The sequence below is a fragment of the Eptatretus burgeri genome, chromosome 7 (genome assembly GCF_056783735.1).
Source record: "Eptatretus burgeri isolate ZD-2024b chromosome 7, Ebu_testis_v1, whole genome shotgun sequence".
NCBI classification, from domain to species: Eukaryota; Metazoa; Chordata; class Myxini; order Myxiniformes; family Myxinidae; genus Eptatretus; species Eptatretus burgeri.
The window spans coordinates 88,713,769-88,737,250 of record NC_140967.1 but is presented as its reverse complement, the minus strand read 5'-3'; the positions used below and the strand labels follow the sequence as shown (position 1 = coordinate 88,737,250).

At 43.3% G+C, this 23,482-nt stretch overlaps 1 protein-coding gene across 7 annotated transcripts in view; it reads right to left on the bottom strand.

The window, feature by feature from the left end:
* USP34 (ubiquitin specific peptidase 34) overlaps positions 1-23,482 on the bottom strand; it is a 341,601-nt gene that overhangs the window by 119,478 nt on the left and 198,641 nt on the right. For 5 of the 7 annotated variants that reach the window (XM_085890368.1, XM_085890369.1, XM_085890372.1 and 2 more), the window contains 4 exons: positions 15,899-16,131; positions 15,505-15,657; positions 6,469-6,576; positions 5,529-5,584 (listed from right to left, as the gene is read on the bottom strand). In XM_085890368.1, coding sequence (XP_085746494.1) covers positions 5,529-5,584; positions 6,469-6,576; positions 15,505-15,657; positions 15,899-16,131 — 550 coding nt within the window. The remainder of the gene's footprint in view (positions 1-5,528; positions 5,585-6,468; positions 6,577-15,504; positions 15,658-15,898; positions 16,132-23,482) is intronic. The other 2 variants (XM_085890370.1, XM_085890375.1) reach the window with 1 other exon arrangement.

Sequence of the window (23,482 nt, the reverse complement as noted above, 5' to 3'; positions counted from 1 at the left end):
CATAACCTCTGGCCACCTTCAGTGGCGGAGGCAATAAGCCGAAAATACATGAAAATGTACCTGCGAGAAAGGGGTGTGCCTCTCTCTACACAATGAAAGAGTTATTGAAAATGTCTCCTGCTCTTGCTCTGGCTCCAATTGGTTTATCTCATCTTGTGCTTGTGAGATTGAAAATCTCTGGATATTTTCAGGGAGCTGTCATAGCACTGGCGAGTCTGGCAGTTCATTCAAGCAAACTGGCAGGGACTGCAAACTGCCACCTTCAGGACTGGTCTCGGAAATCTACTGCCCCTGATGTTAATTCAGTTTGTAAATTCATCACAGAAACCTGCTCTCTCTCGTATGCACGTATTCATCCCATCTAGTCTTCAATTATCCTAGCTTCTTCCAACCCATGGTACACTGAATCCCATGGTGAGGCAGTTGCCTTGAAACAACTTGCCTTCTCTTTCTGAAGGCACAACCGACCAAAAGCAATTTCAGAGCCTTCCGCAAAGTCCGCAACAAGTGTGTCCACTCTCAGCACAGCCAGAAAACAACATCTGTCAAACTGGTCTCTCTCCTCTAAAATCTGGTGGCACCTTGTTAAATGTGTCTCGAGAGTATGCTCTCCTTCCATTGCTTCCCCCTCTTAAAATGGCACCACAGCCGACTCTGCTCATGAGAAGGCCAAATTCCCCAATTCCATGTTTGCTTCCAAATTTTGTGTTCCCAACCCCGAGCTCTCTGTACACACGAAACTCAGTTACACCCACATGGTCTTAAACTCTGTGTCTTTTGCGCCTGAGAAGGTGGAGAAGTTTCTGGCAACTCTCCACTCCGATTCTGCAACTGGACTGGACAGCATCAGCTCACGAGCTTGGAAGACAGTCTGCTTGAAAGTCAGCCAACATCACTGCATTACATAAAAAGGTGCAAAAACCTGATCGCCTTAACTATAGATCTATCAACTTACTTCCAATCTTCAGCAAGGTCATGGAATCAATCATTGCAGTTGATATGAAATCCTTCCTTTTTCCAACCTTATCTCAGATCACCAATTCAGATTCCGACCAGGTCACTCAACCCTGGACAGGCTGCTTATGCTCTTCCAACAATCGATGGAGGCCCTCAATGTGAGACATGAGATCAGGGGCATCTTTTAAGACACATCTCGAGCTTTTGATAGTCTGGCATCCTGCCTCGCTCTCCAAACTCTCTGCCTAAAGCATCCAAGGTCAACTACACACAAGGCTTACTGACTTCCTCTACTCTCATAGCCAATGTGTGGCTCTCAACCAAATTCTTTCATCTCCTCTCCCTGTCAAGGCTGGAGCTAAGGCAGCGTTCTGGGCCCAGTTCTATTCATAATCTTCATCAACGATCTCTCCAACTCTGGGAAATCCTCCATTTTCTGACAACTCCACCCTCTGCCGGGACACCCCTCATCCTTCACATCGGCAGATCGTAGCCTCTTCCTTTTCTGCAGTACTTGATAGAATCACAACGTGGTCACCCATTTAGAATATGTTGTCCAATCCTGACAAATAAACTCAACAAAAATAAAAACTTTACACTCGTTTCAAAGTCAATAATTTGAACACTTTGGAAAATAGGTTTGAAATAACGATTGTATTCAATTCTCTTGTCATTAAGGATGCTATAGCATACAGATCATGTTTGTCATGGAATCGGTTCCACCGGAAATGCGACGACAATGGCCATGATCAAAAACTGTGAGTCACAACTTAATGAAATCATGTCAATATCGGGTGTGTCCTCCATGGGCGTTCACAACTGCGATACAATGTCTCCTCATGGATTGGATGATGCATCTGAACATAGCTTGGGGAATGCGCCGCCGTATTTGTACCAACAAGGCACCAAGCTCCTGCAAGTTCTGTGGAGGGTTCCTTACTTTATGGAGTCGCCTGCCTAACACATCCCACACATGCTCTATGGGGTTGAGGTCAGGAGATCTTGAGGGCCACTCCATGACATTGATGCCAGCGTCCCTGAGGAAATTCGTTGTTAAATTGGCCGTATGAGGTCTGGCGTTATCCTGTTGGATAGTCAGACCTGGGCCATGAGCTGCCATGAATGGTAAAAGCTCTGGAACGAGCACCTGATCCCTGTATGCTGCCGCATTAAAGGTTTCCCTGGATGACAATGAGTCGGGATCGAGCATGACCGTTGATACCACCCCAAAACATAACGCTACCGCCCCCAAAGCGATCCACTTCCTGTACGCAACACTGGGCATTGCGTTCTCCTCGTCTTCTCCACACTCTAACCCTTCCATCAGCAAAAGTTAGTGTGAACCTTGATTCGTCACTAAACACAACCCTATTCCAATCTCGCTGGGTCCATCTCAGGTGCCGTCGTGCCCAAAGAAGACATTGGCGTCAATGGAAACGGGTTAGAATTGGCCCACGATATGGCCGCCGTGCATGAAGACGAGCAGAGCGCAGGCGATTTCGAATGGTTTGGGCAGTCACTCGACCTCCAAACAATTCATTCCCAGTGGATGTGGCAGTGACAAACCGATTACGCAAATGACGTAAGACAATCTGTCGGTCTTCTGCGCGTGACGTAACACGTGGTCGACCAGGACGGGGGCGGTCAGCTGTGGTGCCAGTTTGATGGAGACGTGTCTGGAGGTTATGGATGGTCTGTCGACTGCATCCCATAACCCTCGCAACGCCAGTGACGGATGTTCCCGTATTCAGCATGCCGATGGCACGTTCACGCTGAATGTTTGACAGTCGTGGCATTGCAAATTAACGAATAATTAACCATCAAACCTTGTTTTTCTGAGATGATACTCTCCTCTGCTACCTTGAGATCAATAGGCCACGTGACTTATGTCACGTGGAAACGTGATTTTAGCGTGCAGTGCTCTGTTACGTGCTACGTAGGCCAGACCAGTAGAATGAATGTGTGAAGCAATGCCCTCGACAATGCCTTTAACCATAATCACAACAAGAACTCTTTCAAGAAAAGTTTCTAAACACTATTTGACAAATAATGAGTGTCAAGTTTTTATTTTTGCTGAGTTTATATAGCAATATCTTGATCTCTATCTCTCTCAGGATCATCTGGCCATCTAATTTCTTAACATAACCCTCTTGAAGAAGATGGTCACTCAAACGTTTTGGCTTTACTATCAGCCATGATCGTTCTTGGGCAAACCACATTTCCACGTTCACCTCCAAAGGCAGTCGCTGACTGGACATCCTGCGTCGTGCAAAATCCTTCCGTGGTACACCTGGACTCCTATGCACCTACAAGGCCTTCATCTGCAGCTTGATGGAGTACTGCTCTCCAATCTGGGCTGGGAACCTGCTTCACATCTTGCTCAGCTTGACACCATGGAAACAAAGGCCTTCAAAAGTATTGGAATCTTCCACGATGAAGCTGAGTCTATGGGCCGATCACTTTCCCATTGCAGACAGGTCAGTGGTCTCTCTGTCCTCTACCACCTCCTTTATGGTCCTTTCCATTCTCTGTCCCCCTTCCTCAGGTCCCTGCAGTGCACATGTGGTCTGCCAATAATCTCATTCTGATGAAACTCCCCAAATCCAGAATCACTGCTCACCTCCACACATTTGTTCCTCTTTTTCCCACCTGTTGAACCAACTTACTCAATCTGTTAGGTCTCATTCTTCCCTCTCGGGCTTGAAGGCAGCTGTTCACCACCATCTCAGCCATGATCTTTTCTACTCCCATTAAGCATGCCCAATCCCACCTCGTTCCAAGTTTCTAGTTTTTCCTTCCTGAGAGTTTGCAGTTGTATCCATCTTGTACAACCCCCATGTCCTCTGTGAATCCTCATTCTTCACCTCATCCCTTTATTTTGCCCCTCAACCCTCGATGTGTTTCCCACCTCTTTCTGCGGTTCCTTTTGCTTGTTATGTCCTGATCTGTTTTATGTCCGAGCAACTCCACGAGCTCGACATTGTATATAAAAGAACATGGTTGCCTCCACAGAAATAACAAATCAACTTCAGTTTCTATTGCTTCACGAGTCAGTAAGTGACCACTATATTCGTTATGGGTGTGTGTGTGTCTGTCTGTCTGTCTGTCCCGAGCATAGCTCCGTGGGTTTTGATCCGATCTTGATAAAATTTTGGTGCGAGGTTTATATCATGATCTAGTTGTGTTTTCCTGAGAATGGGCATGCTGCACCCATTATGGGCGGAGCCACGCCCAAAAAACATGTGTTTTTAGGGGGTAGCCGATTTCAAGTTCCATCTTCTCCGAGGGGGTTTGTCGAATCTGGCAGGGGTTTCGGTATTTGGTTAGCCCAATGGCACCTACATAGCCCCACGGAGCTCAATTTTTCATTTTCGTCCCAAGGTCAAGGTCACAAACTTAGAAAATGTCAAAAAAAAACAATAAATTGGGCATCGAGCTCCTAGGGTCTTCAACCGTTTCGAATGAAATTTGGGATGCAAGTCGTGCTCTTCGAGTACTTCAACTTTCATCATTTACGTTTTTCCCAATTTTCGCCATAAAAAAATAAAAAAGGCGAACTACGTTTAGGATTTCGCAATTCGTGGTCGATTTGTAGTGCTCTTCGATTACTACAACTTTCATCATTTACGTTTTTCCCGATTCCCACCAGTTTGCTCGTGGCGTCCCCTTCAAGTTTGTTTTTACGCTGATTTCATCAAAGTATGGATAATCCAAAGAGTGTGAAATGCCATATAGCCTATATGACGTTATATTGTTCATGGAATGTTATTATATTGTTCAAAACAGAGGAAGTTTTGCACCAAAGGTCATAATCCTTGATCTTTGACCTTTAAAGGGAAAAAAGGTCAAATTTTCAAAGTTGTGGGAATCGAACCGGGTTTTCGACCTTCTTCGACGAACTAACTCCAATAAGCTATAGCACGTATCCTGTTTCCTTATTTTAATGTCCACAACATTGTTTTGTGACCTTTAAAGGTTATGCAAAGGTCAAATTTTGAAAGTTGTGGAACGAAACCGGGTTTTCGACATTTTGCAGCTAATAACCTGTCACTCATACCACATCATGTTGATCATTTTTATAACTTGGTCAAAAATTATCACATTGTCTCATCCTTGACTTCTGAAACAATCCACATCGTCAAATACCGCTTGTGAACCATTGCCGTCTCCAGACTTGTTTGATTTTAAAATTGGAAATAAATAAGACAAAAGCAAATGGATAATGATCAGCGCAACCGATTGTTTTTCCAATTTAATTTAGATTCACCTTTTACAGCTAATTTCCCTGATACCGGGTAACAACATAGTGGCCAAAGACTTGTAAAAAAAAAACCATCTGAGACACATAATTGATGCAAATCTCATCAGCAGTCATTTCAATTATGGGAAACTATCAAAATGAAACATTTACTTTTAATCAAGACACCTTTTTTGCCAATGGTGAAATAATTTGGCAAATGTCCTGGGTGGCAAGAGAGCGTCAATAACCTGAAGGCAAAGCAGTAGGCTGAGTGCCACAGTGTGGAGAAGAAGAAGCTGAGGTTCAGACTCAACACGAGCCACAAACTTACCTCCGGATACAATCTGCAAGGTGTCGAGCAAGAGCATCCAGATCTACAAGAGTACCCTGTAAACGAGCACACAATGAGAAGTGAAACTGAGACATTTCAAAATAAATCTACAAAATATTATTTCGGATATTTTTGGGTTTCGTTAAATGCATTTCCACACTCAAATGCTGTGCCAACAGATAGACATGAGGAGATCGATCTACTTTGGAGACATTACAAGGATAAACAATGCAGAGTCTTCCAGGGTATACACAGGTGGTGGACAAAAAAAAATGGAAACACCTGGATAAATGAGGGACACCAAGCAACAGTTTCCACACAGGTGTGGAGGCCCATGTGTTATTTAAGCGAATAACATCCATGCAAGAGGAGACCTCCCCCAATGTCTCCATCCACAGAGCACGTGTAGTCTCCCAATGGTTTGATGAGCATGACACTGATGTTATCCACATGCCATGGCCTTCTCGGTCACCAGATCTGAACCCAATCGAGCATTTATTGGATGTTCTGGAATGACGCTTGAGACAGCGTTTTCCACCTCCAAATAGGTGAGTTGATTGACTTTCTCATGGAAGAATGGTGCCACATCCCTGCTGCAGAATTCCAGACGCTGGTGGACTCTATTATGTCAAGGCGCATACAGGATGGACTGGCCGCACGTACGTGGCCCAACGCCCTATTAAGTGACGTTACATTGAGGGTTCCTTTTTTTTGTCCACTCCCTGTGGTTGTATCCATCCATCTTGAATACAACCACGGATACAGTAGCTACGAGAATAAACGATGGAGATTTAAGTAGATCTGCGTGTGGACCCTCATGTGAAGACATGAAAACACACGCACAGTTGTTAAAATAAAACTGAGTGCCAAAGTGACTGGGATAAACAAGACCCTTTGTGAGCTGTTGTTGCATGAAGAAAAACAAAAAACAAACACAAACCTCATTCGTGTCCTTCACATGAATGTTATTGATCAACTTTCCCAGAAGCCAAAAGTAATCCCGGCAGCCTCGTTTGAAGCCACATTCTTCATCTTCATCATCTCCAGGCTGTAGATTTAAACAATAATTTTTGCTTATAAAGAGCAATACACGATGCTCAAGAATCTTTACAATGGCACCGTTCCTGTGCTGCCCGTATGAGTGAAATTACAAGAAAAAAAAAAAAAGATGCTTAATGAAACCCATGAACTAATATATTAAACATTCCTTGGTCAATGATTTCTCAGTGATTAAAGAAACCAAATTTTAAAGGATAACATTGATGACATGCATGCCCCAAAATGACTTTGCAGGGTGCGGAGGATTTTCATTTTGTGCATTATGTTGTGTGCTGCTCATAAGGGTTACAAGTTATGTATTGCTCGCGAGCCTCCCCCGAGGCATCAGACACAGTGCAAGGCACGAAGAAGCGTTAACCAGCTTCAGTTGGGAAAAGTTCCATATGTCGGGCATTTTTGGTGTCATCTTTCAGGCAGGTCTTTTCATGAACCACGCGCGACATTATTGTGATCTTACGAACAGACCTGCATGTTCCTGTAACTAATCTTATCATGTGACCGGTGGTTGACGCAGCCGATGGGGCATTGGGAAGGTAACTCTTGCCCCCAAAGTGGGTGCAGTCACTAAAGAATAAAACCGAGTTGAACGTTTGCCTTTGAATTACGGAGCACACTGTGATGTAACGTGCACAAGGGGAGACCCTAGAAACAACCAGCACCAAAAGAGGGAAGTTTAAAATTGCAAAAATGCTGTTTTTCTCTGACGAAGGGTAAACATCAGAAATATCAGCTTCTCCTTGCTTCCCACAGCGGTTAACACTTCAATCAATGTTCTGTCAATTCCATCCATTGTTCCTTCTGTCCGCCGATGCAGACCGACACTAGCCTTCTTCAGCAAGACTAGTACTCCGTTGTATTTCTACGAGCACGACATTAAGCAAATATCGAAAGGTAATGAAAGGTAATTTATAGAATTGGTGCAACATTATTGTCTGCGAGACGTAGCATCGGACTCTGTGGTACACAATGAGTTTTGCTGCTGTAGAGCTTGCTCACGCTCAAAGACTGATATGTAATATAATGCTTGTATCTTGTCTCATAACAATTCTACTTTACCGCATTTACATGTGCGTGGAATGACCACAACTTGGAGCAGATATGGGTTCTCCCGCAACCCTTATTGACAGTCTCCGGTTTCAAAACAATGGGAGTTTTGGACAGGTGCGGGCATATCACAATGGATGCTATTTGCTTGTATTTGGAGAGTTTTGTAACCCAGGAGATCAATGCCATTGCTCGAGACATATGTCGAGCATTTGACAGTTTGGCATCCCGCCTTGCTCTCCAAACTCTCTGCCAATGGCATCCAAGGACAACTCCACAAATGGCTGACTTCCTCTACCACTGCAGCCAATGTGTGGCTCTCAACGGGAATCTTTCATCTGCTCTCCCTGTTAAGGCTGGAATGCCCCAAGGCAGTGCTCTGGGCACAGTCCTATTCCTAATTTTCATCAATGATCTCTCTGTCAAAGTCTGGTTATCTGATGAAAAGCATCGTATCCAGCGCTTCGATCCTAGTGAATCCCTCGTCGCCGACCGGCTTGTCTGTCTGTCTGTCTGTGTCCCTCTGTTCGGTCCATGCTCAACTGTTAATGTGGCTGGCTTAAGATCTGAGGGACTTCACTTTAAGCCCCTGTAAAACCGTTAAATAACACGAGGTGGGGTGACTCAGACTGTCATCCTCTCGGCGTCGGTAAAATAAGTACCAGCTTACTGGAAGTAGCGGGCACTGCATCAGCGGCACAGCCACGCTCCCAGCAGTGATGCAACCAGCAGCCACAGACTGCATTCTTCTTCTTCTCCTCCTCTTCCATTTAAAAAGGGTGAGGTAGAATGGCACCAAGCTTCTGCCCTGCCTTGACCACTATACTCCTCCACTTTTCTCTGTTCTCAGCCAACTCTCTCCACTCACCAACCACCCTTACCTTACTGATATCTCTCCTCACACAATCCTCCTATCTCAACTGCGGCAAACCTATTTTCCTCTGACCTTACTCTCTCAATTAATCTGCTCTCTTTGCCATTTTCCCCATCTAAACCAAATGTCCAGTCCATCTCAGCCAGAATTTGACCAATCTCCTCCCGCAGTTCATCCATCCTTCTCCTATCCACCCTCTTTATTCCAGCAATCCTCCTGACACAGCTGTTCTTGCAAACCTGCAGCCTCTGTTGTTTCTCTGCGTTAGTCCCATGGTTTCCAGACCGTAAAGGTAGACTGACGTTGCACACGACATCAGAACCTTCCCTTTCAATTTCCTTGATATCTTTCTGTCTGCCATTACTCCCTCCACCCATTCACACCCATCTGAATGCCCCTCCGCACCTCTGCCTCCGACTTACCATCCCCGGTCACTGTTCCTCCCCAGATACTCAAACCTATTTCCCCGTCTGATATCCTTCCCCTCCTACCTAATTTTCATTTTCTTTTTTCTGCTGCCCGACCAACATCACTTCAGTCTTTGCCATACTCATCTTCAGCCCATGCTTCCAAAATGCCTCCTTCCACCCCCCCCCACCCCCAGTACTTCCTGCATCTCCTGCCTACTCTCCACCATAACTACCAGATCATCCACATAAAACATCATCCCCAGAATACCCCTGATTGTATACCTTCCTGCTTTCCAGCTCCATCACTATGATAGACATGAGTGGGACTCTTCCTTTCGGTCCCTTGTACATCTCTTCCACCAACCTAACTTCTGCTTCCGGCACTCCGATCAATCTCTGTGTTGCTACCACCAGTTCTCTCGCGACATTGTCGTAAGCCTTCTCCAGGTCCACAAATCACAATGCCATTTCACCTTGTACCTGCAACATCTTCTGCACCAGCTGTCTCAGCATGAACACACTCCCTTCAATCTCATTCTTCACGACAGCTGTTCACCACCATCTCAGGTGATCCCCCGTCCAAAGCAATGATCGTTTCTTCACCCGTTAAACAACCCCCACCCTTCCCAAAATTTTGCTTCGGTATCCATTTTGTCCACCCTTTGAGTTCTCCCCTAACTGTGAATATAAAACAAACAAACAAAAAAAAAAACATCCCATCCATCATCCCCCTACTGTTTCTAACCACCTGCTGCTCTTTCTTATCCTCCTGTTCAGAATCCTCTCCAGCACCTTCATGACATGACTTAGGAGCGTAATACCCCTGTACTTCCCCAATATATTGAACATCGCCCTTCCCTTCAGACATCAGCACAATTAACCCTGTTCCTCCAACGCTCCGGATATGAACCATCTCTCATACATATATTCAACAGCCTCTTCGTCCACGTGACTGACGACTTCCGCTGCAATTATAATCTCTGCACAAGCCTCATCAATGCCTGGTGCTCTTCCCTTCAATGTCATCCACACCTCCTCCTCCTCCGTGACATCCACCAACTTCACTTCCCCCTCTACATAACATGGTAGCTCCAGCTCGCTGTTGCTTCTTCCTCGGTTCAACAACTCCTTGAAATATCCTTCCCACACCTTCAATACTGCCCCCTCACTGTCACGAGCCTCCGGCCACCATCCTTAACCTCCGCCCTCCCCCCTTCAGATCCATACTATCCTCATCCCTGTCCCAAGCCTATATATATATATATATATATATATATATATATATATATATATATATATATATATATATATATATATATATATATATATATATATATATATATTGGGTAGTCGATCGAGTCGGGAAAAAAAAAAAATCAAAAATTTTTTTTGAGATTTGTTCTACCCTTATTATCAGTATTTCCGTCGATATGTTGGATTCGCTATATATGCTAGATATCCCTTATTGTCGGGTTTTCCGTGTGTCTGTGTCTCTGTGTGTGTGTGTGTGTGTGTGTGTGTGTGCGCGCGTGTGCGCGTGTGCGCGTGTGCGCGTGTGCGCGTGTGCGTGTGTGCGTGTGTGTGTGTGCAATGCGAGGCTCCACAGAACGAACCAGCAAACCGATTTCGATGAAACTTTGCCAACAGGTGCCATATGGTCTGGGAAGGTGCACGTTTGAATTTCGTTGCCTCGCAACCACCCGTTGCTGTGCAGCGGCCGAAAAACCGTGTGCAGTATTTTCAATACTTGTCCTTCAGTTTTGAATGTAGAGAAACGAGACTTCGGAATTAAACACTTCGAGATATTTAGAAAATTTTACTCGAGCCGATTTTTGATTGAGGTTTAATTTTTCAAATGGTAGTCCTTCAAAAATCGGGTGTTTATTTAACGTCATTTAAGGTGTGTATACAGTGTTTGTAAGGAACTACACCGTCGTTCCACCTTCGATCTCTCCTCGATCCAAACGTTATTGACCAAAGTGAAAAGGATCCAAAATAAATGGAATCACTGGCATTTCTGTCTTTGTGGATTTCTAATAATATAATGTTTATTTATTTACCGAAAACAATTCCACGACCCACACACCACCTTCAATTATTTATTTATTTACTGAAAACGATTCCACGACCCACACACCACCTCCAATTATTTATTTACCGAAAATGATTCCACGATCCACACACCACCTCCAATTATTTATTTATTTACCGAAAACGATTCCACGACCCACACACCACCTCCAATTATTTATTTATTTACCGAAAACGATTCCACGACCAACACCACCTCCAATTATTTATTTATTTACCGAAAACAATTCCACGACTCACACTCCGCCTCCAATTATTTATTTTTTTACCAAAAACGATTCCACGACCCACACTCCGCCTTCAATTATTTATTTATTTTCCGTAAACGATTCCACGATCCACACACCACCTTCAATTATTTATTTATTTACCGAAAACGATTCCACGACTCACACACCACCTCTAATTATTTATTTATTTACCGAAAACGATTCCACGAACCCACACACCACCTCCAATTATTTATTTATTTACCGAAAACAATTCCGCGACCCACACACCACCTCCAATTATTTATTTATTTACCGAAAACGATTCCACGACCCACACTCCGCCTTCAATTATTTATTTATTTATTTTCCGTAAACGATTCCACGATCCACACACCACCTCCAATTATTTATTTATTTACTGAAAACGATTCCACAAACCCACACACCACCTCCAATTATTTATTTATTTATTTACCGACAGCAATTCCACGATCCACACACCACCTTCAATTATTTATTTATTTACTGAAAACGATTCCATGACCCACACACCACCTCCAATTATTTATTTACCGAAAACAATTCCACGACCCACACACCACCTCCAATTATTTATTTATTTACCAAAAACGATTCCATGCCCCACACACCACCTCCAATTATTTATTGTTTAAAGTGGGAGTGGCATAGGAAAGTGGGCGTGGCTTATGAAAAATATTGTGTGGATCAGGAGGTGTGGTCAAACAAAAGCATTGAGAGAAGTTTATCGGGTTTTCCGTGTGTGTGTGTGTGTGTGTGTGTGTGTGTGTGTGTGTGTGTGTGTGTGTGTGTGTGTCTCTGCAACGCGAGGCTCCACAGCACAAACCAGCAAACCGATTATTTTTCAAATGGTGGTCCTTCAAAAATAGGGTGTCTATTTACCGTCATTTTTTATGAGGAGTGCCAGTTGGCAAAATACGCAATAGGAAAAATCTTGCCAGGTAGAGGAACAATTGTATGTGAACCAATACGTCTTGGCAATGAATCTTCGTCGGTGGATCGGTCAGAATGAAAAGCATCGTATCCAGCGCTTCGATCCTAGCGAATCCCTCATCGCCTACCAGCTTGTTTGTCTGTCTGTCTGTCTGTCTGTGTCCCTCTGTTCGGTCCAGTGCTCCGTTAATACAATGGCGATTTCGATGAAACTTGGTTGGTAGGTTCATACCATGACCTAGTTGTTTGCAAATGAGAACCGTTGCTATGGACACCACCGTTGCCTGGCAACGGGACTTTGAAATTCTTGAAAAATCATAAAAAAATTAATTTTTTTCGAAAATCAAAAATCGGGCCACAAGCGACTGTGGGCAGTACATTCAGCCATATTGTCAAAAATTTCCAGCCGGATCCTATGAAAACTGTCAGAGAAGATAGACTTTGAATGAACCCTGGTCGAAAACAATAAAAAAAACGAAGTTCGTTATATCTCAGAGACTATGAGTCAGATATACATGAAACTGGTATGGTAGGTTCATGGTATGTCCTAGTAATGTGTGAGAAAGAACCGTTGCCTAGTAACAGCCAAAAAACCTCTAAATGTGGGGGTATTTTAACGAAAAAGCAATCTGCAGCATTAACCCTTGAAGCTAGAATCATGAATTTTCTTGTGCTTAATCCTCAGGTCATTCCCCATCGAACGGGCCCATCGTATCAGGTTCTATTGGGTAGGCGACTACCCATGTCCGCCTACCGGCTTGTTTGTCTGTCTGTCTGTCTGTTTGGTCCAGTGCTCTGTTAATACAATGGAGATTTCGATGAAACTTGGTTGGTAGAGTCATACCATGACCTAGTTGTGTGCAAATGAGAACCGTTGCTATGGACACCACCGTTGCCTTGCAACGGGACTTTCAAATTTATGAAAAATCATACAAAATTAATTTTTTCGAAAATCAAAAATCGGGCCCCGAGCGACTGTGGGCAGTACATTCAGCCATTTTGTCAAAAATTTCCAGCCGAATCCTATGAAAACTGTCGGAGAAGATAGACTTTGAATGAACCCTGGTCGAAAACAATAAAAAAACGAAGTTCGTTATATCTCAGAGACTATGAGTCAGATATACATGAAACTGGTATGGTAGGTTCATGGTATGTCCAAGTTATGTGTGAGAAAGAACCGTTGCTATGGACCCCTTCGTTGCCTAGCAACGGCTGAAAAACCTCGAAATGTGGGGGTATTTTAACGAAAAAATAATCTGCAGCCTAAACCCTTGAAGCTAGAATCATGAATTTTCTTGTGCTTAATCCTCAGGTCATTTCCCATCGAACGGGCCCATCGCGTCAGGTTCTATTGGGTAGTCGACTACCCAGTCCGCCTACCAGCTTGTGTATATATATATATATATATATATATATATATATATATATATATATATATATATATATATATATATATATATATATATATATATATATATCTATAAATAATCTTCCCATCACCCTCTTCCAACTTGTTGGACACCTCTTCCATACCATTCCTCACCTTATCCACCACTCTGCTTGCTGTTTTCTTCTTTTGCTCATTCAGGTGCATCAACCATGCATCTGGTTGCCTCACTCCATCCTTGATCCTCTCTATCCTCTTCCAAACCTCCTTTTGACCAACTTCCTTCACTACTTCCTGCGTGCACCATCCTTGGTTTTATCCCTCGACGACGAACCCTTTACTGACGTCCTTCCACACAAAACTTCTGCAATTCTCATCGCCTCTCTGTATTTCTTCCATTCCTCCTCCAAATCTCTATTCGCTAAGTTGCTCATATCTGGCCCTCGTACTCTCCTTCTCTCTCTGATGACTTTGCCCCTACACTTCCCCCATCTAATAGTCTTCCACCCCCTGCACTTAACCTCCCTCCTTTTCTTCATCTGTACCACAAGCACCACAGGCTTGTGCTGGGTGGTTTACATGCCCTCCCACCACTGTCTTACAATCCTTAACCTTCCGCAACTTCCTTACCACCACCAAATCCAGTTATGTTCTATGCTGTCCACTCCTCCAGGTAATCTTGTGGCTTTTCTGCTTTTGAAAGAATGAACCAGCGACTGTCATCCCATTCCTCACCATCAGCTCCACCAGCCCTTGACCCTCTCTATTTCTTGTTCCCCAACCAAATTTACCAACATCATCTTCACCCATCTCCAGCACTCCCAAATGTGTGTTAAAGTCCTCCGCAATGCACAGCAACACCTCCAGCTCAACCATTCTCTTTCTGAGGCCATTTCCTTGTTGACACTACCCATAATGCTCTTCTGCTCAAGCAAGGATTCAGGGACTCCTGGTGCAGACAAGGATTTTGACCATGCTGCAGCTGAAGATAAAATATGAAAGGCCATCTTTCTGCAACAAACAGTAGAACAGGCCTAATCACTCTCTTCTAGATTATCACCTTCCATTTTCTCAGTCTCCTTCTATCATAGACGACACCACGAACCACCTCCTACCATATTCACACTGCCTTCACACTCTGTCCTGGACTTCTGATTCACAACCTTCCTCTTCCTTTTGTGCTGCACCAAGGTATTTGATTTTGTACATTTGTTTCAGCTCTTCTCCTCTTCTTTCTGCAATCTGGACCCTCTCTGTTCCGATCTTACGACACACTATAACCTCCATCTTTCTAGCATTATTGTCAATATCTACCTCTCGAAATTCCCTAGTCATTACAGCACTCTTTTCTGGAGCTCATCCTTTGACTCTGCTGTTATGACCGAGTCATCGGCGAACAGGAGCACCCGCTATTCTCTACGTTGTCACTCAGCACGTCCATCACCATCACAAAAAGGAAGGGAAAAATAAAGTCGAGTGCCGGGGAGAAAAGCTGTTCTCAGAGAATGGTCTTCAGCATCCAAGATGATGACCAATGAACCCATTTATTGTGTACAAAGGAAGAAGCTCGTGCTGTGACATTAAAATCTATTATAACCCAATTACTGCAATGCCAAATGATGTGTGAAACACAACATTTGTGATTGCTGTGCCATGGGAAATGTAATTCACTGCTGGACAATAAATGATAAAGTGGTTCTTATGAAGGTATGTTTTAGCTGATTTGCAGCTTTCTCGCAATCGATACTTTTGGACATGTTGAAGGACAAAGCTCTCTGAAGAAGCCACAAAATTCTTTTTTAATCTTTAAAGCAATATGTTTAAGCTCAGGCCCTATTTCGAATTCAATTGACTGGATTGAAAATGCTTAACACAAATATTTACGACAATACGGAGAGTGTTACGATGCCGTCACATTTCATCTCACCTTGCTGGGCCGCATTGCCTGCGCGTCGGGTAGAAACTTGAGGAGTGTCGAAACCATAAGTAAAAGAAACGAGCGCTCGGACAATTCGCTTTCATCGAGACCGGTCACACACAGACGGTATAGGCAGCTTGCTGCCTCAGCACGGACAGCGGCCTAAGGTCATGGCATTGGAAAACAAAAATTAAGCAAAATATTTAAAAAGAGCTTGCAAGCAAAGACTGTGAACTGCAAAACAGTAGACCCAGGAAGAAACTACAGCAAACATGGAATGAAGGGAGAATCCCAGCATCGGCCATGCAGCACTGGTGACTCATCAAAACACAGGAACATTAGGATTAAAGGTCAAACTGGTGGCCTGGTAAAATGCCTGAACGTCATCAGACATCAGACATACCTCTGGAGCAAGCAGCGTGAGGTTGAACAACCAGGAATCGAGGCGTTGGTCTTCGGCAAGGCTGGCTTTGACGGCAGGATAGCAGCTGGCCCAGCACACCAACAGCCACATGGCGTAGTGTGTAACTAAAGGGCACGGGCGAGGAGTACGGGGCAGGAGGGGGTAGTGGGGTCCGTCACGAATGAGGCATGCATGAGGAGATGTGGTGAGGGGTAAAGAACCAAAGGAGAGAGCTGAGGGATTTGGAAAAGGCAATGAGAGAAGCAATAAGAGAAAAGGGAAAGGGAAGGTGAGGGTGGGTGGAACAGAGATGATATTCAAATGACAATTGCAACTCAAACAAGAGCTTCATGCATGTTGCAAGCAATAAATACCAGATCTCTCTCTATACAACACAGATTAACCTTTTCTAATGGAACATATCTGCAGCTACTGACTGCAAAGTCAACGATTCATTGCCTTAAAAAAATTAATGGAAGTGATCTCTCATTTCTTGGTAACATAGGATAAAAAGGCATCTCCATCATACCCTCCTCGTTTCATCCTTGGTTTCACCAACAATGAGGCGATTTCTCAAACTGGACTTTTGCCAGGTGCACCAAAAACAGCAACAACAATGATGCAAACAGATGGGCATAACCACCTGCAGGAAAACCAAAGGAATAAAAGATCCTAAAAAAACCCTTCCCAAGTCATCAGTTTCTCAAGAAACGCATCAGTTTCCTACTTGAGCTTATTGGCTGCCCTGAACTTCAGCTGTCCCTCAATATGTCACCAGATTCCTACCTGTACTTAGTGGCTGGTTAACTCAACTGTCCTTCAATATAGAACTTTCAATACACTAATCACTCCATGAACAGAATATGTCATCGTGCGTCCTGTTTGGCTATCCCATTTGCAGAACGGGAGCCAGACATGCTTATGTGTACAAGCCAGACATGCAGCACTGTGTACTGCCGAACTACGTACCCAAGGCTTTCGATACTACATCTCGGGGAAAGAGAATAAACAGCGCATGGATTGATGTAGCCGACAGATCTCCATCCACCATCCAAAATGTCATTTCAAAACAAAGCACACAATATCAAGTGTTGACAAACCAGTGGTTTACCATTTGTCATACAGAGACTGTGACCAATTATACAGGGTGTTCCAAAAGGACCTGGGAAACTTTGGTTGTTAATGTATTTTGAACCACAAATGATCCAATGATAAAAACAAACAAACAAACAAACAAACAAACAAAAACAACTTTGTTATATATGATACAGAAACTTAACGTTTTGTGCACACTATCAACACTTCAGTGTGAGCTCCGTTTGTCGCGTGCAGGACATCAAGGTGGAACATGGGTTCTTGCCATGTTCGGCTCAGTATGTTTGCGTCCATAAGTGCACATGCAGCTGTGATCCAAGAAAGAATATCCTGCAGGTTTGCCTTCCCACAGATTGAAGACCTGCAACCCAATATCATTTCTCAATAGGACGGCACTCCCACTCATCGGGCCTTAGTCGTTTGAGCAGTCCTGACTAAAAAATTTCAGGTCGCTGGATTGGCCGAGATAGACCAACCGCCTGGCCCCCATGATCACCAGACATAACCCCCTTAATTATTGTTTTTCTGTGGGGTTTGTCAAAGATGGTGGCGACAACACCAAGGTGGCAAACCTGCATGATCTTTCTTCTCGGATCACAGCTGCATGCGCACTGGTGGACGCAAACATGCTGAGCCAAACATGGCAATAACTCGTGTACCGCCTTGATGTCCTGCGCGTGACAAACGGAGCTCATACTGAAGTGTATTGATAATGTGCACAAAATGTCACAAGTTTCGATATCAAATAAACCAAAGGCTATCGTTGTATCATCGTTGTATAAATATATTAACAACCAAAGTTGTCCGGGTCTTTTTGGAACACCCTGTACATTGGTGAAACTGGAAGAAATTTGAAACAAAAGCCAGATGAACATGTCCGAGCAGTTTGGCTTGGAAAGGTGACACAGTCAACCAGAGAATGTCATTGTCTGCAATCTGGCCACAAAGTTGACTATGATGGGACCCATGTCCGAGACACGACATTAAAACAAATGACAGATTGATAATGGAAGCATGTCACGTTAAGGGCCGAGAGGGTGGTCTAACTTGGGAGACCGTGGACGTAACCACACGATGCACACCTCTCATGCAAATGGCAAATACTGCATGGAGCAAGTAAGTGGGCATGGTGCGCAAAAAAAACCCAGTGCTCGTTCCACAACACCACACCCACACATGCACAACACCCAACAGGAACTCCAGCAATCACGCAATCCACACATCATCACGTCCAACCTGGACAGGAACACAGATATGTTTGTGCCTCAGAAACAAAAACAACCAGGCACAACAAATCCCGCCCATTTAAGGCATAAAGTCTTCGGACCCTACCGATCTTCACAAATATGCATTTTTCACCATAGGAATAGGTAGGATTATAAGTGACAAATAGAATAAGGTTCACTATAAGTTTGAAGTAAATTAGTTTGAAGTAAACTTAGTTTGAAGTAAATCAGATCATATTTGACGAAGTTATGAGCGAAAAACGATTTTGATCTTTTCGTGACCTTGACCATGACCTTTGATCCAATTGGACCCAAAAGTTAATGGGGTCGTCCAAGGTTCATTGTCCACCTGTGGATTAAATTTGATAGTGTTTGCGAAAGCCGTTTTGCCGTAAAGTTGATAACAGACAGACAGACAAACAAACAGACAAACAAGCAGTCATAGACTGGTACTTACGAAATCGTCAACTTGACCCCTGACCTTATCGAAGAAAAGCTGTCTCTCGAGAAGGTAACGACGCAAACCAGAAGTTTCAACGATGATTTTGTACCAAACCATAAAAAAATCGAATGCTTGACCACACTGTGACCTTGACCTTTGACCGATTTTGACCAAAATATAATCAGCACTAGCAATCAACCTCCTGAATCACGTGGTGTAATTTGACATTGGTAGCTTCTTCCGTTCTCGAATTATCGTGCCTACAAACGAACACACAAATACACAAACAAACAAACAAGCAGTAATAGAATGGTACTTACGAAATCGTCAACTTGACCTCTGACGTTGTCGAATAAAAGCTGTCTCGAGAGAAGGTAGTGACGCAAACCAGAAGTTTATACGATGATTCTGTACCAAACCATCAAAAATCGAATGTTTTGGATGTTTGACCTCACTGTGACCTTGACCTTTGACCGATTTTGACCAAAATCTAATCAGCGCTAGCCACCACGCTCCTGAATCACGTGGTGTAACTTGACATTGGTAGCTTCTTCCGTTATCGAGTTATCTGTACCAAACCATCAAAAATCGAATATTTGACCTCACTGTGACCTTGACCTTTGAACTATTTTGACCAAAATCTAATCAGCACTAGCCATCACCCTCCTGAATCACATGGTGTAATTTGACATTGGTAGCTCCTTCCGTTTTCGAGTTATCGTGCCTACAAACAAACAAACAAACAAGCAGTCATAAACTGGTACTTACGAATTCGTCAACTTGACCTCTGACCTTGTCGAATAAAAGCTGTCTCTTGAGAAGGTAGCGAAGCAAACCATAAGATTCTACGATGATTCTGTACCAAACCATCAAAAATCGAATGTTTGACCTCACTATGACCTTGACCTTAGACCGATTTTGACCAAAATCTAAACAGCACGAGCCATCACCCTCCTGAATCACGTGGTGTAATTTGACATTGGTAGCTTCTTCTGTTCTCGAGTTATCGTGTCCACAAACAAACACACAAACAAGCAGTCATAGACTGGTACTTACGAAATCGTCAACTTGACCTCTGACTTTGTCGAATAAAAGCCGTCTCTGGAGAAGGTAGTGACCCAAACCAAAAGTTTCTACGATGATTCTGTCCCAAACCATCAAAAATTGAATTTTTGACCTCACTGTGACCTTGACCTTTGACCGATTTCGTCCAAAATCTAAGCAGCACGAGCCATCAGTCTCCTGAATCGCGTGGTGTAATTTGACATTGGTAGCTTTTTCCGTTCTCGAGTTATCTGTACCAAACCATCAAAAATCGAATATTTGACCTCACCGTGACCTTCACCTTTGACCGATTTTGACCAAAATCTAATCAGCACTAGCCATCACCCTCCTGAATCACGTGGTGTAATTTGACATTGGTAGCTTCTTCCGTTCTCGAGTTATCGTGCCTACAAACAAACAAACAAACAAACGAAGAAACAAACAGAAACGGAAGGCATCAATATACTTACGAAATCTTTAGATTTCGTAAGTAACAAGCAGTCATAGACTGGTACTTACGAAATCGTCAACTTGACCTCTGACCTTGTCTAATAAAAGCTGTCTCTGGAGAAGGTATTGAAGCAAACCAGAAGTTTCGACGATGATTCTGTCCCAAACCATCAAAAATCGAATGTTTTGGATGTTTGACCTCACTGTGACCTTTGACCGATTTTGATCAAAATCTAATCAGCACGAGCCATCACCCTCCTGAATCACGTGGTGTAATTTGACATTGGTAGCTTCTTCCGTTCGCGAGTTATCGTGCCTACAAACAAGCAAACACACAAACAAGCAGTCATAGACTGGTACTTACGAAATCGTCAACTTGACCTCTGACCTTGTCAAATAAAAGCTGTCTCTTGAGAAGGTAGCGACGCAAACCAGAAGTTTCTACGATTATTCTGTACCAAACCATCAAAAATCGAATGTTTTGGATGTTTGACCTCACTGTGACCTTGACCTTTGACTGATTTTGACCAAAATCTAATCAGCGCTAGCCACCACCCTCCTGAATCATGTGGTGTAATTTGACATTGCAAGCTTCTTCCTTCTCGAGTTATCATTTTTTGGATGTTTGACCTCACTGTGACCTTGACCTTAGACCGATTTTGACCAAAATCTAAACAGCACGAGCCATCACCCTCCTGAATCACGTGGTGTAATTTGACATTGGTAGCTTCTTCCGTTCTCGAGTTATCGTGTCCACAAACAAACACACAAACAAGCCGTCATAGATTGGTACTTACGAAATCGTCAACTTGACCTCTGACTTTGTCGAATAAAAGCTGTCTCTGGAGAAGGTAGTGACCCAAACCAGAAGTTTCTACGATGATTCTGTCCCAAACCATCAAATATTGAATTTTTGACCTCACTGTGACCTTGACCTTTGACCGATTTCGTCCAAAATCTAAGCAGCACGAGCCATCAGTCTCCTGAATCACGTGGTGTAATTTGACATTGGTAGCTTTTTCCGTTCTCGAGTTATCTGTACCAAACCATCAAAAATCGAATATTTGACCTCACCGTGACCTTGACCTTTGACCGATTTTGACCAAAATCTAATCAGCACTAGCCATCACCCTCCTGAATCACGTGGTGTAATTTGACATTGGTAGCTTCTTCCGTTCTCGAGTTATCGTGCCTACAAACAAACAAACAAACTAAGAAACAAACAGAAACGGAAGGCATCAATATACTTACGAAATCTTTAGATTTCGTAAGTAACAAGCAGTCATAGACTGGTACTTACGAAATCGTCAACTTGACCTCTGACCTTGTCTAATAAAAGCTGTCTCTGGAGAAGGTATTGAAGCAAACCAGAAGTTTCGACAATGATTCTGTCCCAAACCATCAAAAATCGAATGTTTTGGATGTTTGACCTCACTGTGACCTTTGACCGATTTTGATCAAAATCTAATCAGCACGAGCCATCACCCTCCTGAATCACGTGGTGTAATTTGACATTGGTAGCTTCTTCTGTTCGCGAGTTATCATGCCTACAAACAAGCAAACACACAAACAAGCAGTCATAGACTGGTACTTACGAAATCGTCAACTTGACCTCTGACCTTGTCAAATAAAAGCTGTCTCTTAAGAAGGTAGCGACGCAAACCAGAAGTTTCTACGATTATTCTGTACCAAACCATCAAAAATCGAATGTTTTGGATGTTTGACCTCACTGTGACCTTGACCTTTGACTGATTTTGACCAAAATCTAATCAGCGCTAGCCACCACCCTCCTGAATCACGTGGTGTAATTTGACATTGGTAGCTCCTTCCCTTCTCGAGTTATGGTGCCTACAAACAAACAAACAAAAAAATAAACCAATGTCACCCGCAGGGTGACCCGTATCTTGCCAAAAGGTGACCACGTGTGACTTCTTTCAGGTCACACTGAGGTGAACAGAGCTGCTATCCACCAGGAGCGACTCCTTGAGGAATATCTGCCTACGAGAGATTCCGATGAGAATCGTTCTACAGAGTAACCATGAAAAATATGCTTTTGCCTCATAACGTCACCAAATGACGTCATAATGTCTCAAGCTTGACATATCTAGAAAGCACTCATCGAGGTGTTCAATTTGAGGTACTTCACGATATGGTTCCTAAAACTTGAAAATTTGACCTTGGGGTCAAATATGTTTGACCTGAGGCGCTAACCATGAAGGTCAAGGCCAATCGCCACCAAAAATTAATCAGCTGAGCGCCAGACCATGAACTATATTCCCATGAAGTTTGAAGACGATCCGATCAAAATTACTCAAAAAATAAGGGTTTCGTCGACTCCCCTGATTTGCGACAACGTGACCTTGACCTTTGACCTTGACCTTCAAAATTTTATGCGCTGAAAGGGACCTCTATAGGCCTCTGATATGCGAAGTTACAAAAATTTCCAATGATAACTGTGCTCTGCAGAGTGATTTATACGTGATTACAGACCAAAAAATAAAAAACAAAAAAACAGATGAAGGTCAAGGCCAATCGCCACCAAAAATTAATCAGCTGAGCGCCAGACCATGAACTATATTCCCATGAAGTTTGAAGACGATCCGATCAAAATTACTCAAAAATAAGGGTTTCATCGACTCCCGTGATTTGCGCCAAAGTGACCTTGACCTTTGACCTTGACCTTCAAAATTTTGTGCACTGAAAGTGACCTCTATAGGCCTCTGATATGCGAAGTTACAAAAATTTCCGATGATAACTGTGCTCTGCAGAATTTTTTATACGTGATTAGACAAACAAACAAACAAACAAACAAAAAAAAACAACAAAAAAAAAAAACATACAAGCTGACTAACATATCTTGCAAAAACTTCGTTTTGGCAAGATAACAAACAAACAAACAAACAGAAACGGAAGGCATCAATATACTTTCGAAATCTTTTGATTTCGTAAGAAACAAACACACAAACAAACAAACAGAAACGGAAGTCATCAATATACTTACGAAATCTACAAGCAGTCATAGACTGGTACTTATGAAATCGTCAACTTGACCTCTGACCTTGTCTAATAAAAGCTGTCTCTGGAGAAGGGAGCGACGCAAACCAGAAGTTTCTCCGATGATTGTGTACCAAACCATCATAAATCGTTTGTTTGACCTCACTGTGACCTTGACTTTTGACCGATTTTGACCAAAATATAATCAGCGCGAGCCATCACCCTCCTGAATCACGCACGTGGTGTAATTTGACATTAGTAGCTTCTTCCGTTCTCGAGTTATAACTTTTTTTGGATGTTTGACCTCACTGTGACCTTGACCTTTGACTGATT